Source organism: Epinephelus fuscoguttatus, linkage group LG13, assembly GCF_011397635.1.
Source record: "Epinephelus fuscoguttatus linkage group LG13, E.fuscoguttatus.final_Chr_v1".
Classification (NCBI taxonomy): Eukaryota; Metazoa; Chordata; class Actinopteri; order Perciformes; family Serranidae; genus Epinephelus; species Epinephelus fuscoguttatus.
Window position 1 is genome coordinate 43,479,073 of NC_064764.1, and position 18,489 is coordinate 43,497,561.

The 18,489-nt window shown below is 41.8% G+C and overlaps 1 protein-coding gene across 7 annotated transcripts in view; it reads left to right on the forward strand.

Moving 5' to 3' along the window:
- LOC125899694 (mitogen-activated protein kinase kinase kinase kinase 4-like) overlaps positions 1-18,489 on the forward strand; it is a 138,904-nt gene that overhangs the window by 108,312 nt on the left and 12,103 nt on the right. For 3 of the 7 annotated variants that reach the window (XM_049594159.1, XM_049594160.1, XM_049594164.1), the window contains 9 exons: positions 2,467-2,576; positions 3,821-3,981; positions 4,716-4,813; positions 5,781-5,959; positions 6,138-6,255; positions 7,141-7,482; positions 8,826-8,940; positions 15,217-15,384; positions 17,957-18,100. In XM_049594159.1, the coding sequence (XP_049450116.1) occupies positions 2,467-2,576; positions 3,821-3,981; positions 4,716-4,813; positions 5,781-5,959; positions 6,138-6,255; positions 7,141-7,482; positions 8,826-8,940; positions 15,217-15,384; positions 17,957-18,100 (1,435 nt within the window). The remainder of the gene's footprint in view (positions 1-2,466; positions 2,577-3,820; positions 3,982-4,715; positions 4,814-5,780; positions 5,960-6,137; positions 6,256-7,140; positions 7,483-8,825; positions 8,941-15,216; positions 15,385-17,956; positions 18,101-18,489) is intronic. The other 4 variants (XM_049594161.1, XM_049594162.1, XM_049594163.1 and 1 more) reach the window with 2 other exon arrangements.

An 18,489-nucleotide genomic window follows, 5' to 3' on the forward strand; every position in this document is an offset into this window, starting at 1 on the left:
GAGAATTAGAGATGATTCAATTAAATCTACACTGAAGTCACACAACAGTTTTTGAAAGGATCAGATCGACCTTTACCAAGAAGATCACACAGTGTTTAGATCTGATACTCGGAATATCCAGTGAAAGAGGAAGTTAATGTCTCTGACTGATGTGAATCAGTGACAGCGTTCACACGCACAACATATTCAGTTATTTTCATCTTATCTGAAAAAGACAATATTGTCTGTTTACATGGCTGATGAAAATTAATATTCCAGTAATGATCCTGTTTACAGACTCTGATTAACTCGCCCCAACATGTCGTTCATCACCTCAAAATATGGAAAGTGGAACAGCTGTCGCTCGTGTTAGGATTTTTTCTTGTGGTGGCAGACTCGTTCGACTGGGCGAACGCAGCCTGTTTCATTCCTTCGGCCCCCTTCCTGAAAAGATTGCCGTCGATATCCAAGTCTTTAATAACGATTCAGAGAAGGTGTGTTTCTCCTTCTTTCTTTTGGGCGTGTATCTCGACTCCACAGCCCTGCGATCTGTTGGTGAGTTGGTTTATGTACAGTGTATCCGTGACAACAGGTCGTGTGTCACAAACTGCTGCACTCCGAATGTGTTGTTTACATGCACAAATAATACCAACATAATTCACATGTCTGGAAATGCTTCATTCAGGACATCCAAAGAGAACATGCTGTCGACACGAGCCGTATCAAATTATATTGTCCAAATGTAAACATGTAAACGCACCCAGTGTTTGCATCCTGCTGTTAATATGAACCCTGACGATCAGTCTGTGACCTGGTTATAAACCAGCCTGAGGTTCTGTGACGACGCTGAACACGAGGACGACTTGAGACAATCTGTCTCATGTTGCTGTTTCTCATTCAGTCTTTTACTGTCCGACCACAAAAAGACATTAAAATAACTCAGAAGGAGAAAAAAAAACTTCTGCATTAAGAATACAGATTTTCCCACCTGAATGTTTGGCGTGTCGGAGGAGAGGTCTAAGTTTAGCAGAGACTGTGGTGAAACCCACAAATGTGGGCAGTCAGAATTCAGAAGAGTACAAAAGCTCTAAATTCAGAAGTTATCTGCCCACCAGAAAGAAACCGTCTGTTACACACAGAGCTGCTGCCAAACCTCACCGCAACCCGGCAAGACGTTCTTTGACAGCAGGTCGACATGTTGAGCAGAAGCATGTTTCATTAACATCAGTCCATAACTTTTCCATCTGACTCCAAACTTAAACTGATGTCTGTGAATGTGAGTCTGATTCTAACACTGGCTGCTGTGACTCAGAGTTCTGCCGTTTCTTGTTTGTTGTTATCACTGTACGAACACGTGACTCAGGACGGACAAAGGTATCATTTCTGTAGGTGTGACAGTGTTAAGGTGGAGCTGAGGGGCGTGGTAGGTGGAGAAGAGAGGTTACAATGGTGGAGGAGGCCTCGTACAGAACATGTGTTAAGGACATACTTCATTCTCTGCCTATCAGGACACAGCGTTCTCTCAAGATAAAGCTCAGCTGTATCAGATGTAGCCGTGTTTAAATCAACATACACAGTTCATTGTTTCTGACGTGGATCATTTCATCATTTCATCTCAGCTCTTAAAGGAACAGTTCGGATCTTTTGAAGTGGAGCTGTAGGAGGTACTGATCCATAGTCGGTGTGTCATGTACAGTAGGTGGTGGTTGGGGCACCCACTGTTCAGAGAAGCAGACAGCTAAGTCCTGTGTATCATATATATATATATATTATATTAAGAATATTTTCAGCACGTTACCGTCTGACAGGTGAAGTCACTTAACGGCTTCAGTTCCTCATCTGTGCTCAAAGACATCAGACTGCACTGAGACAAACAGTAACTTTACCTCACTGATCTCAGGAGCTGCTGGTCGACCGCCGCCTTCCTGAACGAACCCTGTAAAACACCAAAGTCACACAGTATCACAAACATACTAACTGATGGAGGCATGGGTCGACCAGCAGCTCCTGACTTCACTGATGTTAAATCACTGTTTATCTTATTGGAGTCTGCGGAAAGCGACATAACAGCTTCAGTTCTCTGTTGGACATTGAGGTAAATACAGCGTGCCTGAAATATGTGTCATCCACAGCAGGACATCTCTGAGCTTCATCTCCGCCTGCTTCTCTAAACTGGAGATGAGCTGACTGAACTCTGCTCTCTGTAGATAAAACACTGACTCAGGATCAGTTCGTCATACAGCCCCGTTAATGATTCGCCATGTCCCTCTAAGATCACTGAACATGTGTCTTTGTTAAATATGGACAGTTTGTTAAATGAGCTGAAAGATGGAGCCACTGGTTGAGAGGTGTTGAGCTCGATGGCGTCCGTCAGGGTTTGTGACGGCGCTGCAGAGCGTCACAGGAGGATTTAACAGGCTGCAGTTTGTTTTATGTTTTATGTATCCGTGTTTATGTGTGAGCCCATCACTGTCTCTATCACAAAAGGTTCCTGTAAGGACTACGTCAAGGTCCCCGGTGTTGTCAAGGCGAGACTCGCCTCATCACCATGGCAACGCCTCACACAGCGGCCATGCCGTGCACCGCAGCGCCGCCAGGTAAACTTCACATTAACTCCTCTGATCTGTACGATTCTGTGAAGGTAGAACAGGGAGTTAGCAGGTGTTAGAAAGCCTGATGTCGGTAAAGACGAAGGATCTCCTCCAACAACACAAGACAACACAATTAAAAACACAGTTAAACAGTTGGACTTGTTAACGCTCAGACAGAACTACAGCACGTGTTTTTCTAAGTATAAAGTTTTTTTTAGTAAAATAAAAACTGAAAGAGATTTTTAAAAAAAAAAATCAGTATTTTTGTAATAGCTTACTAAATATGTTAAATTATTGTTACCTCAACACACAGTCTGCGACATGAGTCTGCATCAGATTACAGATTTACAAAAAGTTGATGGGCCCAGAATATCGCCCTGTGGGACTCTGCTGGTTTTACCTTTGGAGGACAACATGTAAGCAGCTGTTTGTTTACAGAGAACTTTCTGGAGCTGAGTCAGAAAAATGAGACGTTAAAGAAATAAACTCAACAAAGTCAGTCTCATCTGTGAAGCTGCTGTTTCAACTGTGTCATTGAAAACACATGAAGAACGACTTCCTCAAACACAGTGGAAAACACACACATAATAATTAATGTTAATAAGTTAAATAAATCACATTATATTTTGACAGAGAGGGAATTATTATGGTTTTAGTTGAAAAAAAGGTTTGAAGCAGTTATTTTCTTTTAAAAAGATGTTTTGATGTGTCAGAATATTAAAGTAAAGGTTGATGATAAATGTGTCTGATTGAATCTGAGCTCATTTACAGACGGCGTAACGACGGACTCAACGACTTTAAAACTGCTCAGTTATTTTTATAATAAAGATCTTTTCTTTCCCTGAAACAAGATGAGGAGCAAACAACAAAAACAAAATAAACAACAACATAAAAACATCCGTATCAGCTGTCGGCAGAATCGTTACTTTAAACATCAGTATTGACCCAGAATGTAAAATCTGTGTCCCTGTTTGTTAGCATGTAAAAGCAGTGTAACGTTCAGCAGCACAAAACTTCAGTCGTTTCACATCTTTATGTGTTTTCAGGTCTTTTTTTAATATTAAATATTGTAATTAAATATAAAGAGGAAAAGTTAATTAAGATCCTGTTTACGAGCCTAAAACATCAGCTGGGAGCATCTTCAATCTGAAAAAGGTTTAAACTGCAATCACAGAGTCGCTCCACCAGTTAACGTCTCCGTCCCTCCGACCTGCTTCACCTTTGTCCTCCCTGACTCTGTCGCTCTGCAGCGCAGCAGAGCCTCGGCTGCTGTGGGAGCGAGTGGAAAAACTGGTTCCCAGACCAACCAGTAACACCGGCAGCGGAGGCTCCAGTTCCTCCAGCAGCTCCAGTAACTCCAGCTCTCAGCCCGGCTCTCACTGCGGCTCTGGAGAGAGGTTCAGGGCCCGCTGTGAGTCCACGCATACACGCACACGAGTCCACACACATTCAATACATCAGCACTGTAACAACAGTTTTCATAGTTCAATTTATTTTTTATTTGGTTTTTGATTTTTATTTTTTGTTCTTGTAGTTTTTATTGTTTCAGTTTTTGTTTATTTTACAATTCGGAGGCTGTTTGTCAGATTTAAGAAGGTCAGAGGTCACAGATACGTAGACGTCCCGGTCTCAGTAAACAGACGCACCAACGCCTCCTGATGTTTGTTGTGTCGACACATTTGACTAGACTGACAGAAACTGAACCTAAGGACACTTCCTGTTTATTAATATTTTATTTTAGTTTTGTAGGAACACAGACTCATTTCAGTCAGTTTTATAAAGTCTAGTTTTTATTTTAATTTCAGTGAACTAAAATGTTCTCTGCAGATCTCGTTTTATTTTTTCTGTTTAGTTTCAGGAACAGGGAACATTAAACACAACAAACAAATAAACTTTCTGTGGGTCCATAAAATCAGACGCCCGCTTACGTAGCGGTGCCTGACTTCATGACATCACAACTGTCAGACTCACCTGTCTGGTTTCTGTCTTCTCGTCTTCTGACTGAACTTTACTTTAAAATAACAGACTGATATATTTTAATATTAACGAGGTGACTGCTTTAAAATACAGCTGTGTTTAGAGGTGCAGAAACACATCTGGATTTTCCACTGTTTCAGAATAAACTGATGTTTTCACCTCCTTCAGCCTCCAGCAAATCAGAGGGCTCACCCCTCCAACGTCCAGAGAACGCTGGGAAAAAACCCGAGGAGAGAAAGGACGTGGTCAGGCCGAATAGACCAGCGGTGAGAGTTGACTCAGAGCGACTGGTTGGTCCTGTAGCTGTAGCTGGACAGATGTAGACCTGTGTGTAGTCGTGGTTAGGTGATTGTGGTCTGTCTGAACGCTGGCGTGATGACTTGGCGTGGCCTGAATGAACAGACTCGTGTGGACTGAGATGTGCTAACAGAGCAATGTGCTTACTGAGCGATGTGCTAACAGAGTTTGTAAAATGGTTGTTTTGATTCATTGACACACACTGCACTAATCCAATGTAACTTGTGCAATAACCCCATTCACCCTGGCTGTATATATTCTTTGTGTAAATAATCTTGTTCAACAACATAATATATATATATATATATATATATATACGTTTATGTTTGTTAATAATTCCTGTTTATTTAACTCTATATTTGTAAATACTACTGTTTAAATTTCTTATATTTTCATGTATCTTTCCTCTCTTGCAAGGAGCACCTGTAACATAAATAATTTCCCCTCGGGGATCAATAAAGTATTTCTGATTCTGATTCTGATCTTTGGCTGAAGGTTTTCTGCTCTGATCGCCTGCTTTGTCTCCGCTGGTCTTTCCGCCATCTGACCTCACGCCGTCTCTAACCTTGATAAACAATGAACTTTGTCTTCTTTACTGTTCTGAGTTTTCATCTTTGCAGCTCTAATGATCGTCTCATGTTCTGATTAACTCACTAACCTAACCTACAGCAGCTTCATCTCTTGGCTTCGCCACTCTCACGTTGGCTTCTCATTGGCTGGTGTCCGTCTGTGATCACTCTTCCTCTCCTGCAGCTTCCTGTTTCCTGCTTTACTCTCTTTCAAAGGAGCAGTCACTGAAAATCTTATTCCACTTGTATTTAAAATGCCTGAATGAGAAATGGACAGAATCCCAGCAGAGGGAGTGAAACAGGAACCAGTGAGATTAAACTGACGTGTTTTAACCTTCTGACCTGTTTAACCTGTTCTGACCTTCAGGACCTGACGGCGCTCGCCAAGGAGCTGCGAGCGGTGGACGACGTCCGTCCTCCAAACAAGGTGACGGATTATTCATCTTCCAGTGAAGACTCAGACACCACTGATGAAGACGACGATGAAGAGGTAGACCAGGAGGCAGGCGAAGAGTCAACCTCCGGCCCGGAGGACTCCAGAGCTGTGTACGTATACATGACACGTAGTGACACGTAGTGACAAGTAGTGACACGCTAACAATACGTTACATCACTCAGAGTAATGAAGGAGGTCGGACTCGTCTGTAACTGACCTGCAGGTGGTTTTAATCTGGACCAGATTGTGTTCTGTCGATATAATGACGTCTTTTCTTCTGTTCCACAGGTCGTCCAGGCTGAGTAACGGAGAGACGGAGTCGGTGAAGACTATGATCGTTCATGATGAAGGCGAGAGCGATGCGGGCTCGACACCCTGCAAAGACAGCACACTGATCGTCAGACAGGTACTGGCCGAATAGAACAACCTCAACAAGCACACACACATTGTTCTGTTGTTTTTTGTTTACTCGACCCCGAGTGTGTTTTTCCATTTTGTGTCTGTTGTGTTGGTCATGTTTCTGTTCTGGTTCCATTTCTGTTCAGCTGCAGCTCAGTTACAGACAGCAGGTTTAAATGACGCTCACATGCAGATCAGCAGCTCATCAGGCGTCGAGCTGTGTCACGTTGTTTAACATTAATTCAGATTTGCTAGATTTTCAGTCCATTTAGGACCCTTTTCTTTTTTTAATGCTGGGTCGCACCACCAAAGATTAATTTTTAAACCTGATTAAATCAGAATTTTACTTTAAATCAACTTTAAAGCTCTTTTAATAACTTAAATCCACACTGAGCAGGATTTATCTAAAAAATTATGTCTCGACTCAAACAGAAGAAATCCTCTCAGTCATCACTCTCACTGTACGTGCACGCTCACAGCTTCTTCTCCAGGTCCCGACAACACGCCTATTTATTTATTTTTTTTTTTTTCAATTTGTGTCAGTCGGCCGCTCCATTTTGATGTAATGTTAATGATTTAATAAGTGTAGATGAATTTTTAAAAGTGCGAAGGAGCTCTGTTTCATGTAGAATCTGGACTGACTCATTAATCTTTGTTGGTGCCGCCCAGCCTCGGTGTGGATACATCAGCAGGTACAGTACCTGATCAGTTTAGTACCAATAAAAACAAAATGACCATGTGTTCTTAAAGTTGAAACTAACGACAGTCTTCTGTCCGCCTGTAGAGTAGCCACTGTAGTTTGCCCTTTGCTGTAGCGAACACCTTCCCATCCCCTGAACTGGTCAGGAGCTCATGTAGACCCACAGTCGTCTACCCCTCTTTCTACTTCCAGAGCGCAGGTGACAACAGAAAGCGTCAGAGCCCGGGCCCTGCCCAAGCTCAAACGCCCGGCCCACTCGCGGGCTTCGCCCCGAGTCCCGGCTCTTTGCCGGGCCTCGTCCATCACACCCCCAGCCCCCACCATCATCATCACCACCACCACCATCACTCCACACAGCACTCGGACAGGAACGGCTTTGCAGGCCGCATCCACCACCTCCCAGACCTGATCCAGCAGAGCCACCATTCCTCTCCTTCCTCCTCTGCATCCAACTCCCCTTCCTCCTCCAGCCTCGCCAGCCCCTCCACCATGTCCCCCCAGAGTCCCCTGGACAAGTTCAGCATCCTCATAGAGGTATGTCCCCTCAGCCCCGACAGCATTAACATGTGATGTTAAACCAGGAGGAGCAGAGAGACGTAGAGATCATCATGGCCGACCGTCACAGGAAACTCAGCAGGAACTAGTTCAGATAACACGTGTGACTTCACCACAGGATGTGTAAAATAATGTTGCCGCCATGATGTCACACATTGATTTGTGTCTTAAAACCTTTAAAATGAAATGTACTTACAGATAAACTGAACATTTGACTCCTTTGAGGGTCTTTTAGTAAAACATGGGGAAGGAAAAGTTACGACCAACTGAAAACACTGAAACAGCTCTGCCCATCAGTGTATGGAGGATTAAGCTGTGGTTACATTACCTAATGAACGTTGTTGTCAGGAGTGTTTTTTGTGTCAGTATGGGACTGTGCAGGTGAAGCTGTGGCTCCTTTTGAAGGTTATAAAACGACGTTCATTCATTCACCAGTGAACTCTGATTTTACAGTGATGGATGTTTCATAGACTTTTTCATCTTTAACAGCCAATAATTTAATTCACTGATCAAAGGCTCTGCCCACAGCGACCTTCTTGTGTGTTATGTCTGAGCGGCCATGACGATCATGTTTTTAGCTGCAGATGTTTTTAATTTGTGAGATCAGGTACGGCGCCCTCTGCTGGTCGGCAGTGTTGATCCTTTTCTAACTCTGCGACCTCCGCATCATTTCTTCTTTTGTGTTTATTCTGCTGACTCAGCAGAGAGGCAGAGGGCTTGTTGGAGGGCTGAAGTCAGGGATCATTTTGTAGTACGATTACGAGACAAAGCAGATTTTATTTTTTTAATTCTTCCCGCTTTGTAAACATCCTGTTAGATTTACTGTGAGTTTTGTATTTCTGATCTCAGACTGTGAGCTCTGGAGTGTTTCTGCTCAAGTGTCCTCTGAGGCTCGTTGTGGTCTCACAAGTAATCCCCCAAACATCTAAATCTCATTTTATTCCTTGGTGTCTGACTATTTTCAGCCAGCGAGTCATATTCTCACATTCCTCAGACAATAGATCATAGCCAGCAGGACAGTTAGGAGCTGAACGGCAAGTATGCTTCCCATGGAAATACTTTTTTACTACATTTTTGTTTCCCTCCTTTTTTTCTTTTTGTCAACGTGTTTCACCCTCCACCGTCGGTTTGAACTGTTTCCTCAGTTTTATCATGTTTCCCTCCAGCTGAACAAACCTGTTATGTTTGCATGCAACACACAGAAATATGTCTCAGCCTGTTTGACTGCATTGTCTCGTTAGTTCTTTACATTCATATCTTTAATGTTGTATTTCATAAACGTCACGTCCACAGTCTGAATCTCTTCTTTTACCTGACCACAGAGCCAGTCCAGTAACAACATGCAGAAACACAAGTCTTCTTCCTCCTTCACTCCGTTCATCGACCCACGCCTCCTCCAAGTCTCTCCATCCACCGGCAGCGCCCTCAACAACGTCGGTAAGTCCCACCCCCCAAGGGCTGCAGGGAAAAATCACATGCTGAAAGGTTCACAACCAAAAAGACTTATGCTGTGCTCCCACCAAACACGATGAACGCGATTTAATCGCTCGTAACGCGCCACCTGTAACGCCCGAGTTTGGACGCCTGACCATTTTGTTAATTCGCGTTATCGCGTCATTCGCGCGAGTAGCGGGAAAGCTGGCTGTGCTAACTGGAGCTAAACTAGTGCTAACGTTCATAGTACAACCATTCTGCAAACTAATTAAAGACACATATTTGCAGAACTTACCAAGTAGACCAGTCTCCTCGGTGACTTTCACCCAAGCCTGCTCCTTTTTGTTGCGGTCTCTGTAGACATGTCGTATCATGTAGCTCCGGGTAGCCACTGACGACCATGGTTGAGATAACCACCATCGCTGCTTTGTACCTGCTCTGGAAGTCCCAAATGCGTCGGAGGGCCAAACGCCGTTGTTTTTGGGTTCACCCTATCCTGCAGAAGTGCATCCAGCTTGGCGAGTTTCACCACCTCCTCCAGGAACTCCGTCTGGATGATAGCTGCTTTCAGCGGTACTTCAGGCTGACTGGGGCCCAGTTTGAGGACCTGTTGGCGAGGGTTGGCACCAGGATCTCCCGGCAGGACACCAACTACAGACGCTCCATTTCAGCTGCGGAGCGTCTGCCCATCTGTCTCCGGTGAGTAGCAGTTTATTGCTGTGTCAACAACTGGACGTTGTTGACACGCCAGTGACGTCGGGAGAATCTCAATGCTGATTGGCTTTCGCGGCACAGCGTCATGCGAATTCACCTCAAAAGTTCAATATTTTCAACTCGAGCGATGAGGCGTTGGTCCATCGCACCGCCCAGCGCGATTTCGCGTCTAATTGCATCTTTGCATTGACTTTGTATGTAATCTTGACGCGCGAATTTGCGTTTGGTGGGAACACAGCATAAGAGGTGCTTTCTATAACTTCTAATCCAGATGTCTGTCTGTCTTCACATTAAAGAGACAGAAAGCTGACGAGGTAAAAGTTCAGCAGCTACAGAGTTTAGACATGACAGAAGTTTGTTGGTGTGTTGAGACAGTTTAAGTTTTAGAAAAACCAAAGTTATAAACTAGGACATAAAGGGTTAATAACAGTAACAGTATTTACCTTCTCGCCTCCACCACTGAGTCAGAATACACTGAAGTGACGTTCAGCTGCGTCTGTAGAACGGCAAATAGGAACATCACCTCTCTCTGAAAAGAGCTGTGATTGGACAAAGTCTCCAGGGACAGTTAGATCTGAATTCAGAGTAAAGAGGATGAGCAGGAGTCGAGTTTCTTCTCAGACCACCTGAAGTACAATAAGCTCAAAGGTTAAAAAACACAAAATCACACCGCCTTCCTCAGCTTCAAGTCAGTGTCACTTTAGAGCTGTGGTCACTGCAGTGCTCCTGTTCCCATCATCCTTCAGAGAGCTGGTCATCATCTTCAGCCTTGAGGACTCTGGTGTGTTGATCTGACACCTGATGCAGCTGGTGACCAGACACCGACCTCACCACATTGTTCAGTCTGCTTTTAATCACTGGTCAGATTATTCCTGATGTTTCTGCAGATGTTTGAAGTCCAGATGGTAAAAACAGAGGAGAGTGATTCACTGTGTGACTGAGGTTTCAATCAATCAATCAATCAATTTTATTTATAAAGCCCAATATCACAAATCACAATTTGCCTCACAGGGCTTTACAGCATACGACATCTCTCTGTCCTTAGGACCCTCACAGCTGATCAGGAAAAACTCCCCAAAAAACCCTTTAACGGGGAAAAAAAACGGTAGAAACCTCAGGAAGAGCAACTGAGGAGGGAGCCCTCTTCCAGGACGGACAGACGTGCAATAGATGTCGTACAGAACAGATCAGCATGATAAATTAACAGTAATCTGTATGACACAATGAGACAGAGAGAGAGAGAGAGAGAGAGAGAGAGATGCAGGTAATAACAGTAGAAGTATGACTAATGACTAATGATGGCAGCAGCAGCAGCAGGAGGCATCTGGCAGGACCACGGCAGCAGCACAACCACACACGTCACGCTGTCCAGGCACCGCTGTGATATGAGTTAATCTGAGAGACAGTGGAGCACAAAGGCTCCGGAGAAGAAGCCGAGTTAGTGACATCCAGAATGGCCGAGTTAGTGACATCCAGAATGGCCGAGTTAGTAAGATGCAGTAATAGAATGAGAGAGAGAGAGAGAGAGAGAGAGAGAGAGAGAAGGAGAGAAGGTGCCCGGTGTATTATAGGGGGGTCCTCCGGCAGACTAGGCCTAAGTCAGCCTAACTAGGGGCTGGTACAGGGCAAGCCTGAGCCAGCCCTAACTATAAGCTTTATCAAAGAGGAAAGTCTTAAGTCTAGTCTTAAATGTGGAGACGGTGTCTGCCTCCCGGACCGTAACAGGAAGATGATTCCACAGGAGAGGAGCCTGATAGCTGAAGGCTCTGGCTCCTGATCTACTTTGGAGACTTTAGGGACCACGAGTAACCCTGCGTTCTCAGAGCGCAGTGTTCTGGTGGGATAATATGGCACTATGAGCTCTCTAAGATATGACGGAGCTTGACCATTTAGAGCTTTATAAGTTAACAGTAGGATTTTAAATTCAATTCTGGATTTTACAGGGAGCCAGTGCAGAGAAGCTAAAACAGGAAAAATATGATCTCATTTCTTAGTTCCTGTTAGTACAGTGCTGCTGCATTCTGAATTAGCTGGAGAGTTTTTAAGGACTTACTAGAGCTACCTGATAATAGAGAGTTACAGTAATCCAGCCTAGAGGTAACAAAAGCGTGGACCAATTTTTCTGCATCTTTTCGGGTCAGGATAGGCCTAATTTTCACAATATTACGCAGATGAAAAAATGCAGTCCGTGAGGTTTGTTTTAAATGAGAATTAAAAGACAAATCTTGATCAAATATTACTCCAAGGTTTCTTACGGTAGTGCTAGAGGCCAGAGCAATGCCATCTAGAGAAACTATGTGATCAGATAAAGAGTCTCTGAGTTGTTTGGGGCCAAGAACAATAACTTCAGTTTTGTCTGAATTTAACATCAGGAAATTGGTGCTCATCCAGGTTTTTATGTCTTTAAGGCAGTTATGGAGTTTAGTTAATTGATTACTTTCTTCTGGCTTCATCGATAAATACAACTGAGTATCATCCGCATAACAATGGAAATTTATAGAGTGATTTCTAATGATGTTACCTAAAGGAAGCATATATAAAGTAAATAGGATTGGTCCGAGCACAGAACCTTGTGGAACTCCAAAACAAACTTTGGTATGTAAGGATGGTTCATTATGAACGTGAACAAACTGAAAACGATCAGATAAATAAGATTTAAACCAGCTTAGTGCAGAACCTTTTAGGCCAATTAAGTGATCCAGTCTCTGCAGTAGAATTTGATGGTCAATTGTGTCAAACACCGCACTAAGATCTAATAAAACAAGTACAGAGACGAGTCCTTTGTCTGAAGCAATCAGAAGGTCATTTGTAATTTTAACTAGAGCTGTCTCAGTGCTATGATGCACTCTAAATCCTGACTGAAATTCCTCAAATAGATTATTATCCTGGAGAAAATCACACAGCTGGTCTGCGACTACTTTCTCAAGGATCTTTGACATAAAGGGAAGATTAGATATTGGTCTATAGTTGGCTAACACCTCTGGATCCAGGGTGGGCTTTTTTAGTAGAGGTTTAATTACAGCTACCTTAAAAGACTGTGGTACATAGCCTGTTAATAAGGATATATTGATCATATCTAATATATGAGTGTTAACTAAAGGAAAGACCTCCTTAAGTAGCCTAGTTGGGATGGGGTCTAAGAGACACGTTGATGATTTGGATGAAGAAATCAATGCGGTCAATTCTTGAAGAGAAATTGGGGAGAAGCAATCTAAATATATATTAGATTTTACAGCTGTGTTTGAGGTTAGATAGGTACTATCTGAGGGCAAGAGGTCATGAATTTTGCCTCTAATAGTTAGAATTTTGTCATTAAAAAAGCTCATAAAATCATTACTGCTAAGGGCTAAAGGAATACAAGGCTCAATAGAGCTCTGACTCTCAGTCAGCCTGGCTACAGTGCTGAAAAGAAACCTGGGGTTGTTCTTATTGTCTTCTATTAATGCTGAGTAATAGTTTGCTCTGGCATTATGGAGGCCCTCTTATAAGTTTTGAGACTGTCTGTCCAGATTAAACGAGATTCTTCCAGTTTGGTTAATCGCCAATTCCTTTCAAATTTTTGCGATATTTGTTTTAACTTACGGGTTTGACAGTTATACCAAGGAGCGAACTTTCTTTGCTTTTTTAACTTCTTTTTAAGAGGAGCTACAGAGTTGAGCGTTGTTCGTAGCGAGCCTACGGTGCTATCGACAAAATGATCAAAGTCGGTACAGGAAACCTCTGTTACTGAAGGTATTGGTATTGAATTTAATAACGCAGTAATCTTTTCCTTAAATTTTGCGACAGCACTATCTGATAAACATCTAGTATAGTAACTGTTGCTGAGTGGCGTGTAATGGAGTAAAAAGAAATCAAAAGTAATCAGATAATGATCCGATAGCAAGGGATTCTGTGGAAAGACTTTTAGGTTATCAATTTCAATTCCATACGTCAGAACTAGATCGAGGGTATGGTTAAAACAGTGAGTGGGTTCATGTACACCCTGACTGAAGCCAATGGAGTCTAATAATGAGATAAACGCAGTAGCCAGAGTCATTATCAACGCCGACATGAATGTTAAAATCGCCTACAATAATAACTTTATCTGATTTAAGAACTAGACTGGATAAAACTCTGAGAATTCAGATACAAATTCAGAATACGGGCCAGGAGCACGGTACACTATAACAAATAATAGTGGCTGCGAGGTTTTCCAGGTCGGATGTAAAAGACTAAGAGCGAGGCTTTCAAATGAATTATAATCTAGTTTAGGTTTAGGGCTGATTAACAGGCTAGAGTTAAAAATGGCTGCAACTCCCCCTCCTCGGCTGCTGCCTCGAGGAATGTGGGTATTATTATGACTGGGAGGAGTGGATTCATTTAGACTAACATATTCATCTGGACACAGCCAGGTTTCAGTGAGACTGAGTAAATCAATATGATTATCTGATATTAATTCGTTTACTAACACTGCTTTAGACGATAGAGACCTGATATTTAACAGTCCGCATTTAATTCTCCTGTTTTGTCTTTCTGTCACAGAAGAGGTTTTAATTTTTATGAGGTTGTTATGCACAACTCCTCTTTGTTTAATTTTAGATTTAAATAATTTAGGTGGTCGGGGGACAGACACCGTTTGTATAAAACTATGAAAACTATGGCTGGGTAACTGAACTAGAAGCTCAGAGAGGCGTATAGGACTGCGACTCTGAGTCCTGATCTCAACTCTGGGTTGTCAGGGATTTAAATTACTAATAAAATTTGCCAGGTTCCTAGAAATGAGAGCAGCTCCATCCAAAGTGGGATGAATGCTGTCTCTCCTAATAAGACCAGGTTTTCCCCAGAAAGTTTACCAATTATTAACGAAACCCACATCGTTTGCTGGACACCACTTGGACAGCCAGCGATTAAATGATGACATGCGGCTAAACATGTCATCACTGGTCAGATTTGGGAGGGGTCCAGAGAAAACTATGGAGTCCGACATCGTTTTGGCATATTCACACACCGAGGCAATATTAATTTTAGTGACCTCCGATTGGCGTAACCGGGTGTCATTGACGCCGACATGAATAACAATCTTACTGAATCTACGTTTAGCTTTAGCCAGCAGTTTTAAATTTGATTCAATGTCGCCCGCTCTGGCCCCAGGGATACATTTGACTATGGCCGCTGGTGTTGCTAACTTCACGTTCCTCAGAATAGAGCTGCCAATAACCAGAGTTTTATCCTCAGCGGGTGTGTCGCTGAGTGGGGAAAAGTGGTTGGAAACGTGAACAGGCTGGTGGTGAGCCACGGGCTCACCATAAGGTTTAAATAATCGAAGGCCATGACTGCATTTGAGGCCGCAGAGGGACTCTGAGGTCGCACAGGGAATGATATCCTGATATCCTTAGATATTGGTCACATGACGTTTGTTTTCCAGACTCTGCTCTCTTTGTAACGATCAGTTCTGCTCTCATGATGAACAGGCTCAGAGGATGTAGATCCATGTCTCTAATGTTGAACGTCTGACTGGCCCCACCCTGCCCGCTAAATTCTACATCCTACACTGTCCTACCTAAGCCCTTCCCTTTGACTTTTTAGGCTACGGGAACGATGCCCGGCTGGCAGAGGCGCTGAGGGCCGACCCATCTCGGAAGGGCTCCGTGGTCAACGTGAACCCGGTCAACACTCGCCCACAGAGCGACACACCGGAGATCCGCAAATACAAAAAGAGGTTTAACTCTGAGATCCTGTGTGCTGCGCTCTGGGGTAAGAACAGACATCAGTGTTTAGTATGACATCATAATTACATGACAACATGTCAACAAAATGAGTGTGTGTGTGTGTGTGTGCTACTTTAATATACACACTAATATACATTAATATACACACTAATATACATTAATGTACACATCCATATACACATCCATATACGTTAATATACACATCCATATACATTAATATACACACACTCATATACGTTAATATACACATCCATATACACATCCATATACGTTAATATACACATCCATATACATTAATATACACACACTCATATACGTTAATATACACATCCATATACACATCCATATACGTTAATATACACACACTCATATACGTTAATATTTCAACAAAATGAGTGTGTGTGTGTGTGTGTGTGTGTGTGTGCTACTTTAATATACACACTCATATACGTTAATATACACACCCATATACATTAATATACACATCCATATACGTTAATATACACATCCATATACGTTAATATACACACCCATATACATTAATATACACACTAATATACATTAATATACACACCCATATACATTAATATACACATCCATATACGTTAATATACACATCCATATACGTTAATATACACACCCATATACATTAATATACACACTAATATACATTAATATACACATCCATATACACATCCATATACGTTAATATACACATCCATATACATTAATATACACACCCATATACGTTAATATACACACCCATATACATTAATATACACACCCATATACGTTAATATACACATCCATATACGTTAATATACACACCCATATACATTAATATACACACTAATATACATTAATATACACATCCATATACACATCCATATACGTTAATATACACATCCATATACGTTAATATACACACTAATATACATTAATATACACATCCATATACACATCCATATACGTTAATATACACACCCATATACATTAATATACACACTAATATACATTAATATACACATCCATATACATTAATATACACATCCATATACGTTAATATACACATCCATATACATTAATATACACACCCATATACGTTAATATACACACCCATATACATTAATATACACATCCATATACACATCCATATACGTTAATATACACATCCATATACATTAATATACACATCCATATATGTTAATATACACATCCATATACATTAATATACACACTAATATATGTTAATATACACACCCATATACATTAATATACACACCCATATACATTAATATACACATCCATATATGTTAATATACACATCCATATACATTAATATACACACTCATATACGTTAATATACACATCCATATACGTTAATATACACACTCATATACCTTAATATACACACCCATATACATTAATATACACACACTCATATACGTTAATATACACATCCATATACACACCCATATACGTTAATATACACACCCATATACATTAATATACACACTAATATATGTTAATATACACATCCATATACGTTAATATACACACTCATATACCTTAATATACATACCCATATATGTTAATATACACACCCATATACATTAATATACACACTCATATATGTTAATATACACACCCATATACATTAATATACACACTCATATATGTTAATATACACATCCATATACGTTAATATACACACTCATATACCTTAATATACACACCCATATATGTTAATATACACACTCATATACCTTAATATACACACCCATATATGTTAATATACACACTCATATACCTTAATATACACATCCATGTATGTCTCTGGTCAGCTGTGCTAAATAAAAAAGCATCACGGCTGCTCAACACATGGTCAGCATCAGCTCGTATTTCATATTTGCAGTAACATTCTGACTTCTACCTGCATCATGTACATCAGTAAAGCTTCAAAACGACTTCACTAACGTTCAAACTGATGCTCAAAGTGGATTCACGCTCACTTCTGTTTGGTGATGTGGTTAGTGGGTGTAGTTCAGTAAATACATTCCTCCATGAAAATGCTGCCAACAAGGTCTGTGGATTATCTTGAGTAACCAGGTCATGATTTCTGTAAAGAGACATTGATGCTGAGTTGAGCTCCACAAGCTGAGTGTCATCTAGTTCTATTATACTGGAGAGAAGTCAGACATCTCTACGGCCCATATCTCCAACACTCTGCAGCTCACACCAGAACTATCTACACTGATAAACAGCTCTACAGGGAAGAGGGGGTGAACTGTCCCTTCATGGCTTCAAAATCTTAGTTTAACATGTTAAAATTCCTTAATAACCTTACTTACTACACTGTGTGTCAGTGCTGAAGTCATCTGTTATAATATGATAATATTATGTGTGATAACATTTATTCAGCGTCCATGAACATAATCTGTTCTCTTTACTAAATGTTGTAGTTACAAGTCTTCACCACCTGGTGGCAGCATAAAGCCACACACTACATCTGTCTGATAACCAGCTGTTTGTAGCTGTTTGGTGTCGCTGTTGATCTCTAAGTGTGTGTGCGTGTGTGTGTGTGTGTGTGTGTGCAGGTGTGAACCTGTTGGTGGGAACAGAGAGTGGTCTGATGTTGTTGGATCGCAGCGGTCAGGGGAAAGTTTATCCTCTCATCAACCGACGGCGCTTCCAGCAGATGGACGTCCTGGAGGGACTCAACGTCCTGGTCACTATATCAGGTACACACACACACACACACACACACAGTCATGCATGAGGGTGATTGTGTAAAGACCCAAGTGAACAAACACACAGAGATAAATCTGCTTCATTATGAGACTGAACAACAGTTTCACTTCTGTTCACCATGCTGTGTCAGCTCATAGCACCCTGTCACGCTGGAATATGTCCCGCCTGCACACACACACACACACACACACACACACACACAGATAAAACACACACACACACACACACACACACACACACCTGCAGATAGCTCCGTCCTACGTCTTCTCAGTCTGATGTGCGTGTCAGCTTCTGTTGTTGCATAAATATTTTTAAACACTCAGTCGAGTTCCAAGATTTCTCAGGTTGAAAGTTCGTCCACCTTCTTACTTCTCCTCTT